Below are 23,303 nucleotides of genomic sequence, written 5' to 3' on the forward strand. Positions count from 1 at the left end.
TGAATTTAGGTTGTCAGGTTTGGAAGCAAGCACCCTGACTGGCTGAGCCATCTCGAAGGTCTTTCACTTCTTAAAAAAGCCCAAGTACACCTTTAATCTCAGCATTCGGGAGGCACAGGCAGACAGACCTCTGAGTCCGAGTCCATCCTGGTCTACATTGTGAGTTCCAGGACAATCAGGGTCACACTGAGAAACCTTATCCTTATTCTGAAAAAACCAAAACCAACCCCCCCCCCCGAAAAAAAAGGGTCTCGGCCCCTTTAAGTATAGGGGGCCGGCGGAGGCGAGTCCGGGAAGGCGGTCTTGGGTGGTCACGTGAGGCTGCGCTTGCGCAGAACGGTCACGTGCCGGCTAGCCGGGAAAATGGCGGCTTCGGGAGAGAGTGGTGCTTCGGGCGGCGGAGGCAGCACAGAGGAGGCATTTATGACCTTCTACAGTGAGGTGAGCCCGGAGTAAGGATGGTGGCTTCAGGGCGACCGCGCTCCGGCTCTGTCCGCCGCGCCTGGGGGCGGCGAGACGCCTCCCGGGACCGTTGGCCCGCGCCGCCTGGCCTGGGGACTGCGGACCGGCTGCGGAGTGCGTGCGCGACCGCCACTGTGGCTGCCGAGGTCCCCGGAACGCGGCGGGGCAGCTGGGCCTGTGGACCCAGACCCGGAGAGGGGCCGGCGAGCTGCTTGTCGCGCGATGCAGCCTGCTGGCTGTGGCGTCTCCGGCTGGCGAAGGCCGAGCTGCGGCGCACCTACTTTTATTTGTAAACAGGAGGGAGGCCTTTTCCCCACTCCTCTGCCATGAATTGTGTGACTGGCGATTTCTGCGGTTTATCAGTGCTGAGCACTGTTCATCGTGACAAGAATGCGTTATGTGACACCCCCCCTCCCCATCTTTAACATGACGAACCTTGAGGGTGTGCATACGTACTTGGTGTCAGGTAGGCCAGGAGTGAACTTGCTCTGAGCCTTGTTAACTTTTGCATCGTCAGTGCCTAATGCATGGTAGATGTTTCCCATGTAGTCGTTGATTAAATGAGTGGATAAACTTGAGTAAAAGCAGGCTCTCTGACGTCAGAGGCCCACACTTTGGGTTCTTGTAAGGCAATTAGCCTAACCGCTGTTCTCTCAAGAATCTTTCAAAACATCAGTTCCCACACTTGCAAGTTGATATTGTAAGAGCTTTCACGACGATTAAAGGGTTTTATGTATAAGAAAGCAGCTTAAAAATTATAAAGTAGAAGCAAGGCAGTGGTTTTTGAATTAAGTAGCCCAGGTTGGACCGTCCTGCTTCAGCCTCCAAAGTGCTGGAACTAGAGACGTTATTTCTTGTGTTTATAAGAATACTTGTTATGTTACAAAGTATTTTTTTTCACATTGTTAGCATATTTTGCTTTGCTCACTGAGAAATTTCAGTCCATCTTGGTGGAAAATGGAGGCAAGGCAGTTCACATCCTCAGGCCTGAAGCAGAGAAAAAATGCCTGTGCTCCACAGTTTACCATTGGGAATCAGCATTGTCTTTTTATTATGTTTTTTAAAATTTATCTTTGGCTGTTTGAGACAAAAGAGTTTCCCTGCATATAACCCTTGCTGTCTTGTCTTGGTGCTCTAGGCTTGCCTTGAACTCAAAGAAATCACCTGTCTGCCTCTGCGTCTGTACATACCAACTTCTGTATTAGTCAGGGTTCTCTAGAGTCACAGAACTCACAGATAGTCTCTATATAGAAAGGGAATCTGTTGATGACTTACAGTCTGTAGTCCCAACTCCCAGCAGTGGTCAGCAGCATCTGTGAATGGAAGTCCAAGGATCTAGCAGTTACCACAAGGCAAGCAGGCGAAGAAGAGAGAGGGAATCTTGCTTCTTCCACTGTTCTTATGTAGGTCTCCAGCAGAAGGTGTGGCCCAGAGATCACCTGCCTGCCTCTGCGTCTGCCTAAGATGATTGCTTCCATCACCCAGCTTGTCCGTTTGTTTTTAAGACAAGTTCTCAATGAAGCTTAGGTGGGCTTACTCACTCTGTAGTGTAGGCTGCTTGGAACCAGGGGGTCATTCTCCTGCTTCAGCCTCCCAGGTGCTGTATACAGAAATGAGCCACCACACCCAGCTGGTTTCTTTTGTCAAGGATCAAACCGAGGGTTTTCTGCACGTTAGGCAAGCACTCCACTGTCTGAGCCCCTCGTAAGTCCTCTATGGCAGCATTGAATGTTGCTCAGAGGTCATGGGTCAGTGTGCATTTTTCCTTTCAAAATGAAGAAAAGGTGGATTCGTTGTACCCACATGCAGCTATGTAGCTCTGTGGTGGTAGCTGTGTTTATTATCTGGGAATCCTCCTGATTATAAGTCACACTGTTAGCATAAATTTCTCACAAGTTAGGTAACTGGAAACCTCAGTCTCTGTAAGCCATAATTTTCCTACGTGTAAATAGGAATAATGGGAGCTGGAGAGATGGCTCATCTGTCAAGAGCACTGGCTGCTCTTGCAGAGGTCTTGAGTTCAATTCCTAGCAACCACATGGTGGCTTTGCTTCTTCTGGCATGCAGGTGTTCATGCAGATAGAGCACTTCATAAAACAAAATAAATAAAAAGTTTTTAAAAGAAAAAGATGGGGATAATGCTAATACCTGTGAAGTAGAGTTATTGACATAATAAGTATAAATTTTAAAATTGTATGCAGTGTGCATGTGTGCTCATGTATGCACAAGTGGGCACAGAAATTGTCGTATGTCTTTCACCATCTGCATTATTTTTTGAGACAAAATCTGTCACTGAACCTGGAGCTCAGCAGTTTAGCCCGGCTGTCCAGTGAGCTTTGGGGACCTACCTGTCTCCTCCCTCCCCTGCTCTGGGATTCCAGGTGCATGTCCCATGCTTAGCTTCTATGTGGATGGTGGAGGTCTGAATGCCATTGTAAAATGGTTATACTGTTGTAATCGTTCCTCAGTTTAGCAAAGTGTCTTGGACATGGTAGATATGAATAGTGGTTTGTTAAACATATTAGTATTGTGTTAAAGTAGACATTCAGCTTATTATTTTTACTAATGGATTTATCAATTCTTTTACTTATAGGTGAAACAAATAGAGAAGAGAGATTCAGTTCTAACATCCAAAAATCAGATCGAAAGATTGACTCGTCCTGGTTCCTCTTATTTTAATCTGAACCCATTTGAGGTGAGCAGATTGTTACTGTAGAGTCTGGTGGGAGAGCTTTATGTATGTGCAGTTATGCACAAGTTCATTATTGTTGCTGTAGCATCTATGGTGGCTAACTTTCCATATGTACACATATGTAGATTGGTTGGTTGGTTTGTTTGGAGACAGTCTCATGTATTCAAGGTTGGCTTTGAACTCCAGATTCTCCTGCCTCAACCTTACAAATGCTGAGTTTGTGGAAATGAACCAGCACACCTGGCTGGATGTTACTGTAGCTCACTCTGGCCTGGAACTCACTCTGCATCCCACAGCCTGGAGCTCTGACTCTGTAGTTCTCCTGCCTCGGGCTCTAAGTTATAGGTGTAAACCATCGAAACTGGCTTGGGAGCAGATTTATGTTACAGCATACACTTCAAGTTTTATTAGTTGGGAATGAAAAAAGGAAAAGTGGTGGAATTTTTGTGGCTGGTACATTGTCTTTGAGGTTGAATGATTTTATTGTGAGTAGATTTGTTGAGGCAGCTTATAAAAAAACCAGATGAGATAAACTTGGTCCCGTTAAATGTTCTCCAGCCTTTAATAGCCCAAATAGACAAGTTTTTTTTATTAATTAATTAATTAATTTTTTAAAGCTGGCCTGATAAACTTATGGTCTTTGACCTTAAAAAATTGTAATGCCAGATATGTAATTTTCTGTGCATTTGGGAGGCAGAGGCAGGGATAGCCCTACAGGTTTGAGGCCAGCCTGGTCTATATAGCAAGTGGGACCAGCCTAGGGCTCTAGCAAGACCTTTTTTCAAAACAAAAAATAAAAAACAAAGCAAAAATTTTGTTAACTTTTTTGTTACAAGAAAATATATTCAGTAAAAACAGAACTAAGACTAGATTTTAGAGAAGCTAACAACGCCCTTTGTGTTTTTGAGCATATCTCTAATGCAGCCCAGAGTGGCTCGGCCTAGGCCTCCCACCTCACCTCCAGCCTGGGAGCACAGTGTGCACTGCCCACCGTGCCTGTCCCTGAACATTTCTTCTCAGCACTAATCTCTGTTCTTTCTTGTGTGATAAAAAGCCAAAAGTCATTTACCTCAAATCGCAGTAAGTTGGCAGCGTGTCTTCCTTTTCTCCAACACAGGGTAGCAGACAGATTCTGGTGCTGCCCTCAGTGACTCTGTTAGGCCTGTTCCTTTAACCCTCCAAATACACTGATTATTTTTTTTTTTTAAATTTTAATGTATGTGTGTGCTTTGTTTGCATTTGTATATGTATACTGTGTACATGCCTAGAATCTACAAGAGGTGTCAGTGACAGCTGGAGTTCCAGGGGGATGTGACCCTCTGTGCGGGCAGGCACTGACTGTCTAGTGGGTGCACTTAGCCACTGAGTCCTCTCTCTCCTCTTCCCCCCTCGCTCTCTCTAATCTTTGATACTGGGAATCAAATTCAAAGCAAAAGCAAAAATGCTTCGGATAGTACTTAATCATTTTACCATTTTGTATACTAGATTGGCCCTTGTTTTTTTTTTTTTTTTTTTTTTTTTTGATTGGGGTTCTTTGTTTGTTTGTTTTCCTTTTTGGTTTTTTTGAGACAGGGTTTCTCTGTGTAGCCCTGGCTGTCCTGGAACTCATTTTGTAGACCAGGCTGGCCTCGAACTCAGGAACCACCTGCCTCTGTCTCCCAAGTGCTGGGATTAAAGTTGTGCGCCACCACTGCCCGGCATTTTTTGTTTTTCAATACAGGGTTTCTCTGTGAACCCTGGCTGTCCTGGAACTTGCTTTGTAGACCAGGCTTGCCTCAAACTCACAGTGATCCTCCTGTCTCTACCCCTGAGTTCTGAGATTAAAGGGGTACGCCACTATGCCTAGCTAAGGTTTATTTTTATACACATTTACACAGACACAGACACATATACTTTTAAGATCATGTGAGCATGTGTGGATTTGTGTTCATTGGTCCAGGTGCACATGGAAACCAGGCATGTTGGATTCCCTGGAGTTACAGGTAGTTGTGAGCCATCCAGGATGGGAGCTGGGTAACCAAATTTGGGTCCTCTGCAAGAGCAACAAGTACTCTTAATCCCTGAGCCATCTCTCCAACTACTGTTTTGTCTATGTGGGTCTCATTTTAAATTCTGTGTATATGTGTGTGTGTGTGGGTCTCTGTACGTGTTATTGGTGAAAGGGTGCACACAGGGACCAGACCTGTTGTGTTTCCTGGAGCTGGATTACAAGTGGCTGGGAGCTGTGCTCTTGCTGTTCTAGAGCAGTGCATGATCTTACCCTACCCTCTAAGCCAACTCTCCAGGCTGTCTTTATTTTTATAATCAGAATCTCCCTTTTTAGCTTAGGCCAACCTCAAAACTCTGGACAGTTTTGTCTCATCTTCCTAAATACTGGGATTATAGGCGTGAACCTGTGTGCTGAGCCGTGTTCATATCTTTACCCTGACAGAATCTGCTTGGCAGCCTCACTCTGGGCTTGCCCCGCATCCGTCCTTGGCACTCCATGTCAAGCTGCTGTCCTGTGTGGATCCCATTCTCACCCAGCATGGGCTCTAAATGTGACTAAATTCTTCTTGGGTGGTTACTCTCTGTCCCAGGGAGTGAGCTCTGTGCTCGGAGACCAAGTTCTGGACTATGAGATTGAGTGTAGAGCACTTCACTTGGTTTTGCTTAGTGGAACTAATTATACTATCCAGGACAAAAGTGGAGATAGAAGGCATGTAAGGAGGTGGATACGTACTTAGACATACACACTCATATACACAGATTCTCTCCCCTCCTGGGTGGGTTGGTTTGTTTTGAGACGACGTCTCATGTCTCAAGATTGGCATTGAATTTGTTACATAGCCGAGGATGGTCTTGACTTCTGATCTTATCTGGTAGGATTCTAGGACTACTCCCTCAGTATTCTGTTTTTGTTTCTTTTGAGGATGCTGATTGTGACCAAGGCTGGCCCTGCACTTACCGTCTTCCTGCCTCTGTTTTCCTAGGATTGAGATGACACATGGGCAGCCATGTCCAGCTTTACAGTTTTGATCTTGGTTCTTCCAGGTTCTCCAGATAGATCCTGAAGTGACAGATGAAGAGATAAAAAAGAGGTTTCGTCAGGTACGGTATTGTTGCTCTCGTTAGAGCTGGGCTTTGGTTGGTTTTTCCAGATGGGGTCTCATGCAGCTCGGCTTGCCTGGCATTTCTTACTGTATAGTTAAGGATGGTCTTGAACTTGGGATCCATCTGAGTTCTGGGGTGCCATCCTGGTTTATAGGGTGCTGAGGATTGAACCCAGGTTTTCTTTTTTTTTTAAAAGATTTATTTATTATATACACATATACAGTGTATATACACTGTAGCTGTATTCAGACAGCGTGAGAGGGCATCAGATCTCTTTTTGGATGGTTGTGAGCCACCATGTGGTTGCTGGGATTTGAACTCATGACCTTTGGAAGAGCAGTAGGTGCTCTTACCCGCTGAGCCATCTCTCCAGCCTGAACCCAGGTTTTCATGTAAACTAAGACAGGCACACTCTATCAATTCAGCTACCTAGATATGATTTTTGAGTACTAAATACTTTTGGGCTGAAATTAACATTCTATTTCAAATTAAGGCTAGATAACTGTTGTCATAATGTAAAAGTTTTTCTTTGGGTATAATGATTTTTTATATCCAAGTAGAGTAACTTTTTTTTTTTTTTTTTTGGAGGTAGGATCTCGTGCTGTCAGACTGTCCTCAAACACTTGGTTGATATGATTGTCCTACCTGTAGCCTTTAAGTAGCTAGGGTGACACGCACATGCCATCTGCCTGACCCGCTCAGTAACTTCATGTCTTACAAATGGTTGTAGTTACTCAAGAAATACCTCACTTAGGTTAGTGAGGTGACGCAGCAGGTAAAAGGGCCTGCTGCTCAGCCTGACCACACAGGCTGACCAGGGACCCACACAGTAGAAGGAGAGTCGACCCTAGCAGATTGTCCTTCATCTCCACACACTTGCCGTCGCATGTGCTTACACCCTACACCCCAAAAATGTAAGAAGTTTCTAAAACATAAATTACCTGGCTTAATGTAACAAGTGCTTTTTGAAACTTCTCCAGGGAGGTGGCTGTGTTCCCTGCTTCTTGCCAGGGTCGTCTTCTGTGTTCATTGTATTGTCGTGCTTCTCACGTGTGGATGGGACCTGGTCAGTTCTCAGCCACAGCCTTGTGGTACTGACGTGCAGGGCTCCCTCTAGGGAGGTGGATTTCCACACTGCTGACTCAGTTACCTCTGGGCTCCCACATGCTGTGTTAAGAAGCTAAGATGATTTTTCGTTTTGCCTACTCAGTCATTTCCATTATATAACTGTAGCTTTATTCTTCCTGAGCTATGTGTTTAAACGTAGCATCCCAACCTCTCCCCTTCCCAAAGTCTTTTCCAATACAGTCCATTAGCAGTTATTCCCAATATAACAAACATTTTGTAGTTCTTGACTAAACTTTTCCTGAGTCAACAAACTTGAGTTCCGACTTAGTGATTCTTCCGATGGCTTCATAGTTAAGAGTACATATGACTTTAGTTTTAATCTGTTCTCTTACTTAGGAGCTCTGTGCACTTGAACACGTGATTTGAGCTTTTCTGTGTCTATTTTACTTCATCTGGTAAATGTGTCCAAATAGTTAAATGAGGTGTCACATACAGAAGGCTTTCAGTGGATGTTTTGATACTCTGACTATGTTACCCACTGTCCATCCTCCTGGGTTGAGGATTTGAAAATGGTCTCCATATTGCTTTATGCTAACTGCTTGCATTGGGCATTTTGCGCACACAACAAACCGTTTAGATGTCTGTACTTTGTGTCTTTCCAGGGGTAGAGCAGGAAGTGAGGTGAAGATGGGCTGAGTTGCTCAGAGTTGCAAAGCTAGCACGTTACAAAGTTAGAATCACAAATCAGGACTGTGGGTCTGGGACTTCTGGGGTTAGCAGTAGGTTTCCATCTCCCAGAATGGTTCTTTTTGCTTCTCAGTTTCTCTTCCATTAGTGGTAGCGAGTCAGGAATCAATCTTATAAATGTCTGAAAGGATCATCTGGAGGTTTTCATACAAAAGTTCGTATTTTACTTACTCACTTGCTGGTATGTGTGAAGAGTGCAGATCTCGTCCATGAACTGCTGATGACGCTGACTTCTCTCTCCTGTGCAGTTGTCCATCTTGGTGCATCCTGACAAAAACCAGGACGATGCTGACAGAGCACAGAAGGCTTTTGAAGGTATTTGTACATTTACCTATATTTGAGTAATATATGTTGCTGATGCTAAGGAATAACTGGTTGTGGAAAAGCTGTGGATTTCAGTAAAGCAGCCATTTAAGCGGACTGTTTCCTCGGGGGCCGGGTGTGTAGCTCAGGGCTTATCTAGCGTGCCTGAGGCCCTGGGTTCAAGCCCAGCACTGCAAAGAGAGTACACCTTAGCCTTGCTTTGTTAAAACTTTTGTGTCTACCAACATACTTTTATTGCATAGGTTCTTTTTCCTTTGCTAAACATAAGTGGGAAATACTTTATCAATGTGTTAATTCTTGATGTGGTATATTTAGCCTTGAGTGTATATTTAATATTTCTAAGACTTTCAAGGTCATTGCTGTGGTTGTATGTTTTTGTTTTTGTTTTTTAAATGGGTTTAACAAGGATAAATAACAAAGTAGGGAATGTTTTTAGACAGTGCACGTCCATTTACACTGCCTGAGTGTAGCTTGGACTTTGCGAGGGTATTGCAGAAACAGTTAACTTCAATGTTTTGCATTAGCTGTGGACAAAGCTTACAAGTTGCTACTGGATCAGGAACAAAAGAAGAGGGCCCTGGATGTAATTCAGGCAGGAAAAGAATACGTGGAACACACTGTAAGTATCTCTAGTACTGCTGCGTTTACAGGAAGTGACAGCGAGCCTGGGGCACCATGTAGAGGGTGTGTACAACCTAGAGTGCAGACCACTGGTCAGACTCTACCGGTTAGCTGTGCTGCCCAGGAATAGTGCCCAAAACTAGCAGCATCCTTTCCTGAGAGGAAAACTCAGGGTGAGGTGTGGCTAGGACACTGCCACTCCCACTTCCCTACCAGTCCTGTGTGGTGTTGATGGCCACCTCTGGTCCCCAGCGAGGTGCCATCCTACCCCAGAGAGTGGGGAGTGGAGCAGCTCTGACCCTGATGGCTCCTTGGTTGTACTTGTGTTGAAGGATCTAGAAGAGCGAGCTGTCGGGAGCTCGGAGTGAGTGTCCAGATCGTGGCGGCAGTCTGGAGACTCGGTGAACAAATTAAATCTCCACACTGTGTGTAAACGGAGTCATGCTGGGGTCGCCGGGCAGTACAGCCTGGGCCGGTTGCTACTTCTTAATTCCCCCGCTTCGCCTCCTGAGCCGTGGGATTGTGGGCTGTGTGCTATTGCATCCAGGCAAAAAGACCTTTCTTGTTTTCTTTTTTTCTTATTTGGTTGGATTACTTTGAAAGAGGGTCTTACGTAGTTCAGGCTGGCCTTGAATTTGCGAAGTACCTGAGACTGACTGTAAATTCTCAAGTGTCAGATTTGTTTATTTTATGTGTGTTAATGTTTTGTCTGCATGTATGTATGTGCACCATGGGCATGCCTGCTACACAGTGAGGTCAGAAGAGGGTGGCATGATCCTCGGTAATTACGGGACGGTTCTGAGCTACTGTGTGGGTGCTGGGAACTGAACCTGGATCCTTGCGGGAACAACTGCTGAGCCATGCTCAGAGCATTGGCCTGGCGTTTCTGGTCTTTCTCCATGTGCAGGTGCTAGGGTTGAAGGCATACCACCACCCAGTTAGAAAGTCTCCTTTTTACCCGTGGACAGGAATCTCAAGACCCTGTCGAGTGATTTCAATGGAGAGCGAATCAGGAATCCACCTTTGTTTTGAAGAGCTTTGGAATCTGAATCAGAATGTTGTAGGCAATAACAATAAAGATGGATGTATTTAGATACGGATGAGGAGGGAAAGGAAGGGGCTGGAACCTGCTCCTGCTGGTCATGGCACACTATACTTGGAGGCCAGAAGAGCACAGGACAGTTTCTTCAATCCTCTTTGTATTTTTGCTTATAAAGAATTGTCCTGCCAGGCAGCGGTGGTGCACGCCTTTAACCCCAGCACTCTGGGAGGCAGAGGCAAGTGGATTTCTGAGTTCGAGGCCAGCTTGGACTACAGAGTGAGTTCAGGACAGCCAGGGCTACACAGAGAAACCGTCTCTTGAAAAACAAAAACAAAAAAAATTGTCCTTAGACTTCCTGGCCACAAGGTGGCAGTAAAGTGTTTCTGAACCTGGCTGCCTCTCATAGGTCACTGATGGGAGTAGGGTCAGCCTCCTGTGAATTCTTTTTTTTTTTTTTTTTTTTTTTAAAAGCTCAGTAGTGACCAGAATGAGGAGCATATATCCATTAGTGCCATGTGAAGATTATGGTTTCCAGGAATTTCAGAGTGGAAGCTATCAAGAATACACTTGTAGAAATACAGTTTATACCTAAAATGCCTCACACTTTGTAGACCCTTCTAAAGCTTGGCAAATATGCTTCCTTTGCTACAACTGTGCGTCCACAAGATAAGGAAGCGAGTGGCCATGCCTGAGGCTGTTGGCAGAGGCTCAGTCATGAGTGGAGGAGGACAGCCCCTCTGCTGCCTACCCTTTCCCTGGAGTCTGCTGTGGTGCAGGCTAGAGTGGGTTTTAGATGGAGCGAGAGGAAGGGCCCAAGGCTCCAAGTCTCAGGTGCTTTTTATAGTGTTATCAGAAATTATTGTTGTTATCACTGTTGTTATTACTAATGGTGTGGGAGGAGGCTCGTGTCTTCATCTTACGCCTATGGAAAAGTCTGTTACCCTATCCTATGGAAAAGTGCACATATATACATCTCAGTGGCTATTCTTAAAGGATGAGTGCTCATCTTCTGATGAAAAAAAATTCTTTTTTAGGTTAAAGAGCGAAAAAAACAACTAAAGAAGGAAGGAAAGCCTACAAATGTAGAGGAAGATGACCCTGAACTGGTGAGTGTCCGTGGGACACCACTGTGTCCTGGGTGACGGGTGACTTAGGTGTGCAGAAGGACATTCGCTTACCCTTTGTTATCCATCCTCTGCATACATATGTTTATCTTACATCTGGGTGTGTATTACATGTATGGTGTGTATGCAGGGGACCTGGGTTCAGTTCCTAGCACACACATGATATCTCATAACACCTTGTTAAATAACTCCAGTTCCAGTACCTTCTCTTGTCCTCTGCTGACATTTAAACACATATACTCATAAGCTAATTAATTAAATAAAAATCTTGGGAAAACCAGGTTTGCTGGTTCATACCTTAATCCCAACACTTGGGAGGTAGAGGTAGATAGTTCTCTATGAGTTTTGAGACCAGCCTGGTCTATAATGAGTTCTACCATGGTCAGAGCTACATCAAAAACAGGGCAGGAACTGATCAGCAGAGGCCCTAGAGGGGTGCCCAGCTGGCTTTGTTATACTACCCAAGACCACCAGCCCAAGGATGGCCACCCACAGTGGGCTTGGGACAGCTCCATCAGACACATAGGAAGATGCTATACACTCCTAAGTCTTATGGAGGCAATTTTTTCAACAGATGTTCCCTTCTTTTAGATAATTCTAGCTTGTGTCAAGATGGCATAAAACTAGCCAGCACATACTACTCAGACATATGTATACATACATACACATACACACACACACACACACACACACACACACACACACACATACACACACACACACACACTTATACAAAGGAACTTAGAAGTTGGGTGCTAGGGAAATGGCTTTTATTTTTAACTTTTAAACTCTGTGCATAAGCATTTGCTTGCATTTATGTATGTGTACCACATATATGCCTGGTATCTTCAAAGGCCAGAGAAGGGCATTCAGTCTCCAGGGAATGGAGTTACAGATAGTTGTTAGCCACTATGTGGGTACTGGGAACTGAACCTGTGTCTTGGAAGAGCAGCCAGTGCTCTTAACCACTGAGCCATCTCTTTACCTCACTATGTAGTGGTTTTAAAGATACTAAAATATTTTCTGCTGGGGAATTGGCTCGGTGGGTCATATGCTTGCCATGTAAGTCTGAAGATCAGAGTTTAGTTCCCCAAATCCCAACAAAAGCAGTCATGGGGACTGGAGAGATGGCTTGGTGGTTAAGAGCACTGACTGCTCTTCTAAAGGTCCTGAGTTCAATTCCTAGCAACCACATGGTGGCTCACAACCATGTAATGGGACCTGATGCCCTCTTTTGGTGTGTCTGAAGACAGCTATAATGTACTCATATAAATAAAACAAATCTTAAAAAAAAAAAAAGGCCAGGCGTGGTGGCGCATGCCTGTAATCCCAGCACTTGGGAGGCAGAGGCAGGCGGATTTCTGAGTTTGAGGCTAGCCTGGTCTACAGAATGAGTTGCAGGACAGCCAGGGCTACACAGAGAAAAGAGAAACCTTGTCTTGGAAAACAAAAAACAAACAAAAAAAAGCAGTTATGGTGACTGCCTGTAATCCAGAGCTCTAGAGGAATGCTGGCCTAGCTGGCAGTGGTAAGCTCCAGGTTCAGTGAGAGACTGCCTTACTCAGTAAAGTTGAGAGTGATTGGGGAAGATACTTGATGTCTTCAGGCCTCCACATACACCTTCAAGTACACCTGCATACATGAACATTCACAGGCAAACATGCATTTATACATGTCCATATGTGTGCATCATACACACATAAAGATAATGAAATATTTATTAAATGTTAGGCAGTGGGTGTTCTTCCTGAGCACCTCCTCGCAGCTAACAGTGCTAAAGAGAAGTGACAGAGCGCCGGGGACGCCTTCACTTCTCTTCCCTCTGCGCTCTGCTCAGTGCCTGGTGCCTCTGAGCTTAGTACATGGCCCTATTATATAGACACTTTTCTTCCCTAAACTTCCATGTGTAACTCAAAATACTTTCTATTTGGAAATAAATAAGAACATAATTTCTGATCTGAAAAGCTCATGGTTGGTTGGTTGGTTGGTGTTACAGAGGTAGCTCACTGGTAGAGCATGTGTTGCCCAGGCTGGGGACTTGAGCGTGGTTCCCAGCATCCATATAGTGGCCCACAGCTATCTGTATCTCTACCTCCAAGGGATCTGACACCCTCTGCTGGACTTGATATGTACACTCATGTGCACAAACCCCGTGCAGCCACATGTATACATAATTAAAATAGATCTGTTAAGTAAAAAATGAAATAAGAGGATGGAGAGATGGCTCAGCAGTAAAGTACACTTATTGCTCTTGCAGAGGACCTGGGTTCAGTTCCCAGCACCCATATGATGGTTCACAACTATCTGTAACTACAATTCCATGGGATTCAGTGCCTTCTTAACCTTTGTGGGCAATACCTACATAGTGTACCCAGAAACTCGTATATAAAATGAATACATTAAAAAGAAAAGAGAAAGACGCCTTCGTGAGTGTAGTGCATGTCTATGATCTAGCAGTTTGGAGGCTGAGTCCTGGGATTACCCTGAACTTGATCCCAGTTTGGGTTACATAGTTAGACATGTCTCTAAAAAACAGCCCACAACACACAAACAAGACCTAAGCCAAACCTCACCAAACCTACTGCAAGCAAAGAAGTAAAATGCTAACAGGAGCCTGGGATCTGTAGTGACTGTGGTGGGGTCTGGCTACGTATCTTTAATTGCTTCTCTTTAACTTGAACAGGTTCTAATAGAAACCCTTGTAATACTAACTGCAACACACTCTTGAAAGGCCTTGGGTGGACTGGGACTAAACATGGTGGTAGAGGTTTCCATGAGGGGCTTTGGGTTTTATCCTCCATACTGTAAAACCCAATAGGGCTCTTGGTCTTTATAGTTTCTATTGAATGTTTTGTTATATGCTCCTATCAGTGCGTTGCTTAAGGTGCACTGTGTAAGGTGAACTGGCTACAGAGACACAAATGGCTCAATCAAGGTAGAACATGTCTGCCCTGTGCAATAGGCCTAGGCGGGTGGCCGCTGATGGAAGCTCTGCACCTTGTGTCCTTCAGGGTTTTGACTCTTCTAAGGCTCCGGCAACAACGATGTGACTCCCCCTCCTAGTCTAGGGTGTCTCATCACATTGCTCATGTGACAAACAATGTGGGAGGGGAAGAGAGATGCCACTTCTCATCACAGACACCCTAGGTGTTGTATATAAGTACATTGATTAAACTCTGGGTCACATGGCCATACCTAGCTATGAGCAAGTGATCAGTGGCTTTGCCCCTTAAGACAGGATTGCAGTTTTGGCCATGTGTGTGTCCTCATTAATTCACTATGTAGGATTCAACTTCATTTTATCCACTAAATCAAAATTATAAAATATAAAAAGACAGACTGGAAGTTAGTCTTGGTATTTTGGAGAAGAGCATCTTTAAAATCCCACGTGGAGGAATAAGTGCAGTGTCCTAACAGCCTCTGCAGGCGGGGGAGAGGAAAGGTCTCCTAGCGGCGTCTGTGCTCCCTGAGGAGACGGACTTGTGTCAACTGCTTCTTCCTGCAGAGAGTTCATTGCCCGGTTGTAATCTTTAGGGCTCTAAATGTAATTGCTTGATGTCAATGTTGATGTGAAATGTTTACTTTTATTTTCTTTTGCCTTTAATTTTCTTACAGTTCAAACAGGCAGTCTACAAACAGACCATGAAGCTGTTTGCTGAGCTGGAGATTAAAAGGAAAGAGAGAGAAGCCAAAGAAATGCATGAGAGGTGCGTGTCTCCGTGTCCTTCTTAGCCACATTTAAATGCACAGATCAGCTCACTCACGGGGTCTCTGCGGGTCATTGCCTGATGAATGTGGGAGCGGGGCATTTAGAATAAGCTAGAGAGGCAGGGTGCAGCCCAGTGATATAGCATACAAGACCAGGGTATGACATTGTAGCTAGTCAGACATTGTAGACTTTTGGGAAATACTAACTACACCTGTCCATAGGGAATTTATTTCTCTTGAGGCATGCAGTATGTTTTCTTCCTCTCTGGACTACATTAGAGTTTCTGAGGCTCTTGAGACCAGAGTCTTGTCTTTTCTTTTTTGGGGGGCAGGGGGTGGTTCGAGACAGGGTTTCTCTGTGTAGCCCTGGCTGTCCTAGAACTCAACTCTGTAGACCAGGCTGGCCTTGAACTCAGAAGTCCACCTGCTTCTGCCTCCCAAGTGCTGGGATTAAAGGCGTGCGCCACCACCGCCTGGCGTCTTTTCTAAGCTGGTTTACAACTCTGCTCAAGTGTGGTTTCCTTTGATTGTCAGAAGTGTGGAGGTTGCCAGGAACGGTGGGACACGCCCATGGTCACTGCTGGGGAGGTGAAGGCAGAAAAAAAAAAATGAAGTTGAAGACTATTTTTGGCTAAATAGCAAGTCTGAGGCCTGCTTGAATTACTTGTGAGACTGTTTTAGAAAAACAAAAACAAAAAAGGAAGCCAGGCCTGGTGGTACATGCCTTCAATCCTGGCAGAGGCAGGTGGATCTCCCTGAGTTTGAGGCCAGCCTGGTCAGTGCAGCCATGACTGTTACACAGAGGGGGGAGGGGAGGAAGGAAGGATAGAAGGATGGAAGAAAGGAAAAGGAAGAAAAAAGTGAAAGGAAACACTGGGGTTGATTTGGCTTCTGCATCTTCTGTTGCTGACTGGAGTGATTAGATTTTGCTAGTTAAGTTTGTGTGAAATGTCATTTTAGGGTTGGGTTTGCCATCTGCATGTTAGGATGAGGCCCCCCCTGGCTGGGACTCTCGTGTGCTCTCTGCAGCTGTGCCTCAGCTCCTGTGAGCACTGCCAAAGCCCACTCTGCTTTCCCTCCAGGAAGCGGCAGAGAGAAGAGGAGATTGAAGCCCAGGAAAAAGCCAAGCGAGAGAGAGAGTGGCAGAAAAACTTTGAGGTGAGTCATCCTAGGGCAGACGGGAGTGGGGTGTGTGGGTGAAAGCGGGCACTGGAGAAGCAAGCAGCCGGCCGTTGGCCTTCCTAGCTTTCCCTGGCACGGGCATGGGCAGACACAGCTACCAAGTGGGCCTAACAGTGTGACTTCAGGGTAACGGGAAGCACCCCGCTTAGCTCTGAGGACAATTTGTAAAAGCAGGCGGGAGGTGAGGGTGGAGCTGAGTTCCCCATAGTCCTGTCTGGCTTGATCATGGACTTCCTGGTCTCCCTCCTTCAGCCTCCCATATATTAGGATTAAGGCTACATAGTTAGATCACATACAGACCACTGGATTCAGATTCTTCTGACCCAGTTATCCATTCTGTAGGGAGACATCTGACATTTTTTGGTTTTAAGACAGTCTCAAGTTAGAGCCCACGGTATCTTGGAAGTCACTGTAACTTAGGTGGGAGCCACCACATCAGCTCACTTTCTAGCTTTTGAGATTGAGTCATTGCTCTTCAAGTGTTTGACCCAGTTGTGGATTGCATTTGGTCTTTTAATTTTAATTTTTTTGTTTTTTTGAGACAGGGTTCCTCTGTATAGCCCTGGCTGTCCAGAACTCACTCTGTAGACCAGGCTGGCCTCAAACTCAGAGATCCACCTGCCTCTGCCTCCCAAGTGCTGGGATTAAAGGCGTGCGCCACCACCACCCAACATATTTGGTCTTTTATAGGAGTTAGAATTTAGGTTAGAGCTTGGTTAACTGTAATTTTTGGCTCTGTTTCTGTCCAGCTTTGTGGAAAGGGAAAGTGAGTAGGCCATCTGATAGTGAGGTAGAGGTCTTTGTGGCTGGAGAGTAGCTGGTGTGAGGACATCCCATCAGTTGTCAGAGCAGCAGGAACAAGGTGAAGAGAGAATGGCTGTGCTCCCAGGCAGCTCCCTGGTTAAGAACGAGTCAGCCCTCCTCGCTGTGCAGTCCTGTCCAGCGCAACTGGAGTCAGCGTTCTTTGGGGTTAGAAGAAACAAGCTCCGGGCCAGCACGATGGCGCGCACACTTGTCCCAGCAAGTTGGGAGGCAGTGGGAGGCAAATCTCAGGGATCTCAGGGATCTCAGGGATCTCAGGGCCAGCTCGCTTTACATAGTAAGCTCCAGCTAAGGCTGCGTGGTGAAATGCTGTCTTAAAAACACAGAACAGAAGAAGTGGTAAACTAGCCCTGGGGTGTAGCTCCACTCGGGAGACAGTGCCCACATAGCCAGTGAACGGCTGTGTGATGCCTTCACCCATCTTATTCTCTTCCAAGCACCTTGGCGAGGGTGCTGGGAAACAACACTGGGTCCTTAGAGAAGGGAGAGGGCTCGCTGGGCCTGGCTCTGCTCTCTGCTCTTGGGCTGTTCTAGAGGGTGGGGCCATGGGAGGACTTGGTGGCAGGACAGGCTCCGCCCCTTTGCTCATTAATGACCTTACCTTGACCTTTAATGACTATTAATGACTTTTCTTTCAGGAAAGTCGAGATGGTCGAGTGGACAGTTGGCGAAATTTCCAGGCCAATACAAAGGGGAAGAAGGAGAAGAAGAACCGGACCTTCCTGCGGCCACCAAAAGTCAAGATGGAGCAGCGGGAGTGAGCGAGCAGCAGGACCACGGCCCAGCCTCCCTGGCCAGAGCCTCCCACTGCCTCCTCCTGCTTTAAAGGACTCATTCTTTCTCCACCTCCACCTCCACCTCCACCCCTACATAGAGTAGCGATTGCTTTTTAGTCTATTTTGTTTTCAATACAATTTAATATCAATCAGAGTAATTTGTACATTGAGAGGAGGGGCTTGGTCTAACCGCCCCCATCCTTACCCACGGAACCACCAGGATTGAAGGAGCTACTGACTCATGCCGCCTTCTTCCCACAGCCTGTAACTTAATGTTTTATATTTGAATTGTGGTGGCTCAGGGGTCATGTATAGTTTGTGGAATCTTCCAGTTAAATGTCTTGCTTACAGTGGTGTTGCCCTGACTCCAGATCAGCCTGGGCCACCTTGGGAAGCCATCCTTGAGGCCCTCGCTGCAAGAGGAGAGGCATTGTGGACTCACACGGCAGTCATTTGTTGACCTGATACCCTGTGGTGTTTGGCACAAGGCTCCCAGCCACTTAAACATGTTCACTTTCCAAAGAGTTCGCCATCTTCCAGCCAGTACCCTGTGTCCTCCCTTGTCTGCTTTCATTAGTGTAATATTCTTTTACGTATAATAAATTTTTATACCCAAGCCTTGGATGGTCTGTTCCTTGGGTGTGACTCCAGGGCAAGCAAGTCCATTTTCTTGAATGGCCCAGCCCCGACAGTATCTTGCAGCTGGACGCATTAGCTCCCTACACTAATTTGTTAAGCCTTAGCTTGTTTACCTACAAAATGGGTCTACAGGGCTGGGGCCATACTCTGTGGTAGAGTGCTAGCTAGCATGTGTGAAGTTCTAGGTCCAGTCCTCACAGCAGCAAAGAGAAGAACAGGAATAGCAAGTATGGCAGAGGCTGAGGCCTGGGTTCCATCCTAACAGCTCCATCAACAATTTGATTGATTGATTGATTGATTGATTGATTGATTTCACTGTAGGAAATCACTGCTGCCATGGGTGTTGTCAGTATCCATCTATGAAGTCAGCTGCTGCTCACTCGGTGAAATGTGCTGTGTACAGTCATCCGACTTACAGTATATGCTCAGCCTGTGGGAGGGGCGTAGTAGGTGTAGAAGGGTGACTCGTGAGTGACTGGGGGCATTCTGTTGTGCTGCCTGTAGATGTGTCCAGACTACAGAAGGCAAGGTGCGCACACCTTCAGTCTGTTCCTTGTGGGTGGAGGCTGGGGCCTCCGTTCACTACTGTTCCAGGTACAGCCAGGCATGTCCAGACCACACGAGCTAAAGTAACACCAAAGCACCGCAGAGGGAGGGGAGTGTCACCACAGAACTGCTGTGTGTCCTGAGCTGATGCAGTGTCCTGGGCAGGGGGCAGTTGCCGAACTTTCCAGGCAGACAGAGTGGCGCCTCCTCCAGCATACAGGGCCTCGCGCATCAGAGGGCTTGAGGTCGCGGGTCCCTTCAGCTACCTGCAAGCCCACTTCTCAGAAGGCCATGCCAGCCATCAGCCACAGCAGTTAGCCTACTCAATCAACTACCAGGTTGACTGGAAATCAGACACTTGGGGATCTCCTCAGTATGCCTCACAGCTGAGGTCCAAAGGCTGAGGAGGACACACGGACCTGCCACTCTAGAGGCCCTGGCTTCTGTCTCTTGCAGCCAGTGAGTACCTTCTGGAGAGTTTATTTTCATTGGGAGTTGTACAGTTTCAGTTGCATAATAAAATACAGTGCTTGTTCCCCTAAGTCTGGTATTCACAGCCTCCGAGACACCAGGGAGTGGCTGCCCTGTTGCTGTTCCAGGAGGGTATGTCTTCTCAGTTGCAGGAAGCTTGTGTCAACACCACACCTTACAACTGCTAGGTGAAAGGCCCAGGAAGCCGTTTCCCCAGATGTGCTTGTCCCACAAATGGGTCTGAGGACATCTCTAGTGAACAGAAGGCAGCAATGGGGAACAGGCCGAAGAAGCCTTGCTCCTGTGGGCTGGGCACCTCCGGTTCCCAAAGAGATTAAGTTTGTCTATGAGAGGAGGAATCTGGAACAGTGAACAGTTTCTGGCCTAGCTGGGGAGGACATGAGGGGAAGGTGTTTAGGTCATGAGAAGTCACCCCAGATGGCTGCCTGTGAGGTCATACCCAGGAATGCTCTGCTCTGCCTGGAGCATGGGGTCAGGGAGCCAGACTCAGGAGTTCCTGGTCACCTTCAGCTCTTTGGGTTTCAGTGAGGACATTGTATTTTCTAGAAGGAAGAGTCCATTTCCTTCTTGCCACGTTTTGATCATGGACTGGCCTGGGAGAACAGCAGTGACCCTCACCCAGTGCATAACCTTGTTTAGAACAGCTTTCTCTGGTAATCCGGCCAGGGAGAGGGTGTCTTGGGCACTGAATTGAAGTCTCACAGCCAAATCTGACCTCTACCGAGGGCAACAGCTCCACAGTCCCACAGCCCCTTGTCCCCCAGAGTGGGAAAGGGGAGCTCCCAGCAGGACAAGACTCCCTCACTGGAGGGTTGCTAAGAAAGCCATTCCACTCCTTTTTCCGGTGCTTGTGTGAGTCAAAGTCACAGCCAACAGCTAATGAGGCCTCTGGCCTCATCCAGGTGAAGTGGAGGGAGCCAGTGAGGTAGGGTGAGGATCTTGGCATTTGAGTCAGTAATGACGTCAACCAGAAGCCCTCACCTCCTCTTGGGAAGTAGCCATTGCGCCCTTAAAGGCAACTTGCAACCATTGTAGGCAACTGGTCACTGCTTTGGTAGTCTAGTTGGCATTCTGGTGAGACGGTGGGAGGAGAGGGAGAGGGACGGTATCGAAGCTGGAACTCCAGCCACGTCCTAAGTCCTTGTCGCACCTGTGGTCTTTGGCTTCCATCAGGCAAAGCTCCTCAGAGGTATTCCTTCCTCTCAGCTGCCGTAGCTTCAGAAGGCAGCATTGTCTCCCAACAGACTAGGCATCCCCAAAAGCAAGGTTGCTTTTGGACACCTGTGACCTTCAGTGTGTCCCCTCAGACAGGTGTCTATCAGCTTTGAGTCTTTTCTGTCAGTCTTACTGGACATGGGACTGTCTTGTTGAAGTTTGGGCTCCTAGGGACAATGCTGGAATCTTCCTTTCCCCCACCCTCAGCCACACAGCCTGATGTTTTCGTTTTCTCTTTCCCCAAGCCCAGCCCTTCCTCCCACAGGGGCTTGGCTTCAGATGCACCCCTTTGTTGGCTGAACTGGGTAGAGTCCTGGTTGGGTGTGAGTATTTTTGGGGACCCTGGGGGTTGGGACTCCGCCCAAGGAGTTAGCTTCCTGGCCTCAGGTGCCCTACTGTTCAACAGAGGCCGCAGGCAAGCTTCCCTTAATTATTCATCCTACTGTCAGCACTGAACAAACAGGGACAGGAGGAGGGCGGAATGAAGTGAATCACACACTTGGGTCTGGGCCTGACTCCTGCCTCACTCCTTCTCCCTCACTCTATTCTCTGCTTCCTGAGCTCCGAGGAATCAAGGAAACATGCTCTCAAAGAACCGAGCTCTGAGCGGCCTCCATCCCCTGCAGCCCGGTCACCTCTTGGACCAGTGTCGTCACCACTGCTCAGGTAAGAAGTGGGATTCCGACGTAACTGTTTGGCTGGCTGACTTAAAGAACCACTCAGGATTTGCGTGGGTCTTCAGAGCTATGTGATGTCTTACACACACACACACACACACACACACACCCCACATCCTCTCAGTCCTCAGATCTTTACACCACGGACAGACACAATTTTCACACATTTCATACAAAATGCAGCATGTGTTGGGGTCCAAGGCTGTAGTTGATAGAGGCAGGAGAATCAGGAGGTCAAGGTGATCCTCAGCTGGATAGCAATTATGAGGTTACTGAGTTCCATGAGATCCTATTTAACAAAACATACACACACACACACACACACACACACACACTCAGAACCAAGGCTGGAGAGATGGATGGCTCAGTGTTAGGAGCAAATTCTGGTTTTGAAGAGGACCTGAGAGGTATGGGGTGAGGACTTGAGTTCAGTTTCTAGCACCCATGTCATGTGCTTTCAGCTCCTGTTCCCAGGGATCTGACGCCCTCTTCTGGCCTTTAAAGATTTGTGCATTCAAGTGCACAGACATACTCACAGAGTACACACACACAGAGACACACCTATACACATAATTTAAAAAAGCAAAATAAGGGGCTGGAGAGATATCTCAGTGGTTAAGAGAACTGACTGCTCTTCTAGAGGTCCTGAGTTCAATTCCCAGCAACCACATGGTGGCTCACAACCATCTGGTGTGTCTGAATTCAGCTACAGTGTGCTCATAGAAAATAAAATAAATAAATCTTTGAAAAACAAAACAAAATCTTGGGCTGGAGAGATGGCTCAGCTCTTTTATTTATTTATTTATTTATTTATTTATTTATTTATTTGGATTTTAGGATTTTAGGATTTTGGTTTTTTTGAGACAGGGTTTCTCTGTGTAGCCCTGGCTGTCCTGGAATTCACTCTGTAGACCAGGCTGACCTTGAACTCAGAAATCCCCCTGCATCTGCCTCCCAAGTGCTGGGATTACAGGCGTGAGCCACCACTGCCCAGCTATGGCTCAGCTCTTAAGAACATGAGTTCAATTTCCATCAGGTGGCTTAAAATCCCTTGTAACTCCAGCTTTTTCAGGGGATTGGACACCCCTGTACCCCCCAACACAGAGCATGCTACAAAACATGATTTAAAATAAATGAATTAAAAAAATCTTTTTTAAAAAAAACCCCACAATATCCCTGCCACATATCCACATACACACAACAGACCTTTGTCATCCACAGATAGAACCTATGACCACTTACTACACATAACACTATACAACACACAGACTGTCTCCAACTGATACATTTCTTTTTTCTTTTTTCTTTCTTTTTTTCTTTTTTGGTTTTTTGGATTTGGTTTTTTCGAGACAGGGTTTCTTTGTGTAGCCCTGGCTGTCCTGGAACTCACTCTGTAGACCAGGCTGGCCTCAAACTCAGAAATCAGCCTGCCTCTGCCTCCCAGAGTGCTGGGATTACAGGCGTGCGCCACCACCGCCCGGCCATGATACAACATTTCTGTGGATCTTTTGATGGATGAAACGCACATCTTTAGACATAGAGTGTATGTAATTGTACTGGCAGGCATCTTCTTGCCACATAGAAGGACCTCTAGTTACTCACTGCAAATGAGCCCACTGCACAAGGTCACACAAATATCTACACACACACACACACACACACACACACACACACACACACACACACACACACCTGCACGTTCCACAGTTGCCTTTGCTTAGTAGGTCCTCAGAACACTTGGATGCCATCTCAGCACAAGCCTGGCTTGGGCCGACTCCTGAGCTGACTATTTGGTTTCTTTGGACCCTGTCTACACTATGTTAATACTTCCTCGTCTGGATGCCGTAACTCCAGACCAAGATTTGATAGGATAGGGAGATGCCTATCATACCTCCTGGTCTGTGTGTGTTCATTTTTCAGAAAGTTGTTGGCTATTCTTGGATCTTTGTTTTTTTCATTTGGGATTTAAGCAGTAAGCTCATAAAGTTCCTTGGAAAATTCTCCTGGGATATGAATGTGCGTTCGCCTGAGTGCATGCAGTAGTACACACGTGTGTGCTCACATGCAAACCCA

General features: G+C 46.5%; 1 protein-coding gene across 1 annotated transcript; it reads left to right on the top strand.

The window, feature by feature from the left end:
• The first annotated feature begins 337 nt into the window (after nt 1-337).
• Nucleotides 338-18,277, top strand: Dnajc8 (DnaJ heat shock protein family (Hsp40) member C8). The gene is made up of 9 exons (XM_052177598.1): nt 338-441; nt 3,056-3,157; nt 6,188-6,244; nt 8,311-8,377; nt 8,911-9,005; nt 11,084-11,155; nt 14,789-14,880; nt 15,964-16,039; nt 17,524-18,277. Exons 1-9 carry the CDS (start codon nt 364-366, stop codon nt 17,644-17,646), a joined length of 762 nt encoding a protein of 253 aa, XP_052033558.1. The 5' UTR covers nt 338-363; the 3' UTR covers nt 17,647-18,277.
• Nucleotides 18,278-23,303: the final 5,026 nt, after the last annotated feature.

Source organism: Apodemus sylvaticus, chromosome 3 (genome assembly GCF_947179515.1).
Source record: "Apodemus sylvaticus chromosome 3, mApoSyl1.1, whole genome shotgun sequence".
In the NCBI taxonomy this organism is placed as follows: Eukaryota; Metazoa; Chordata; class Mammalia; order Rodentia; family Muridae; genus Apodemus; species Apodemus sylvaticus.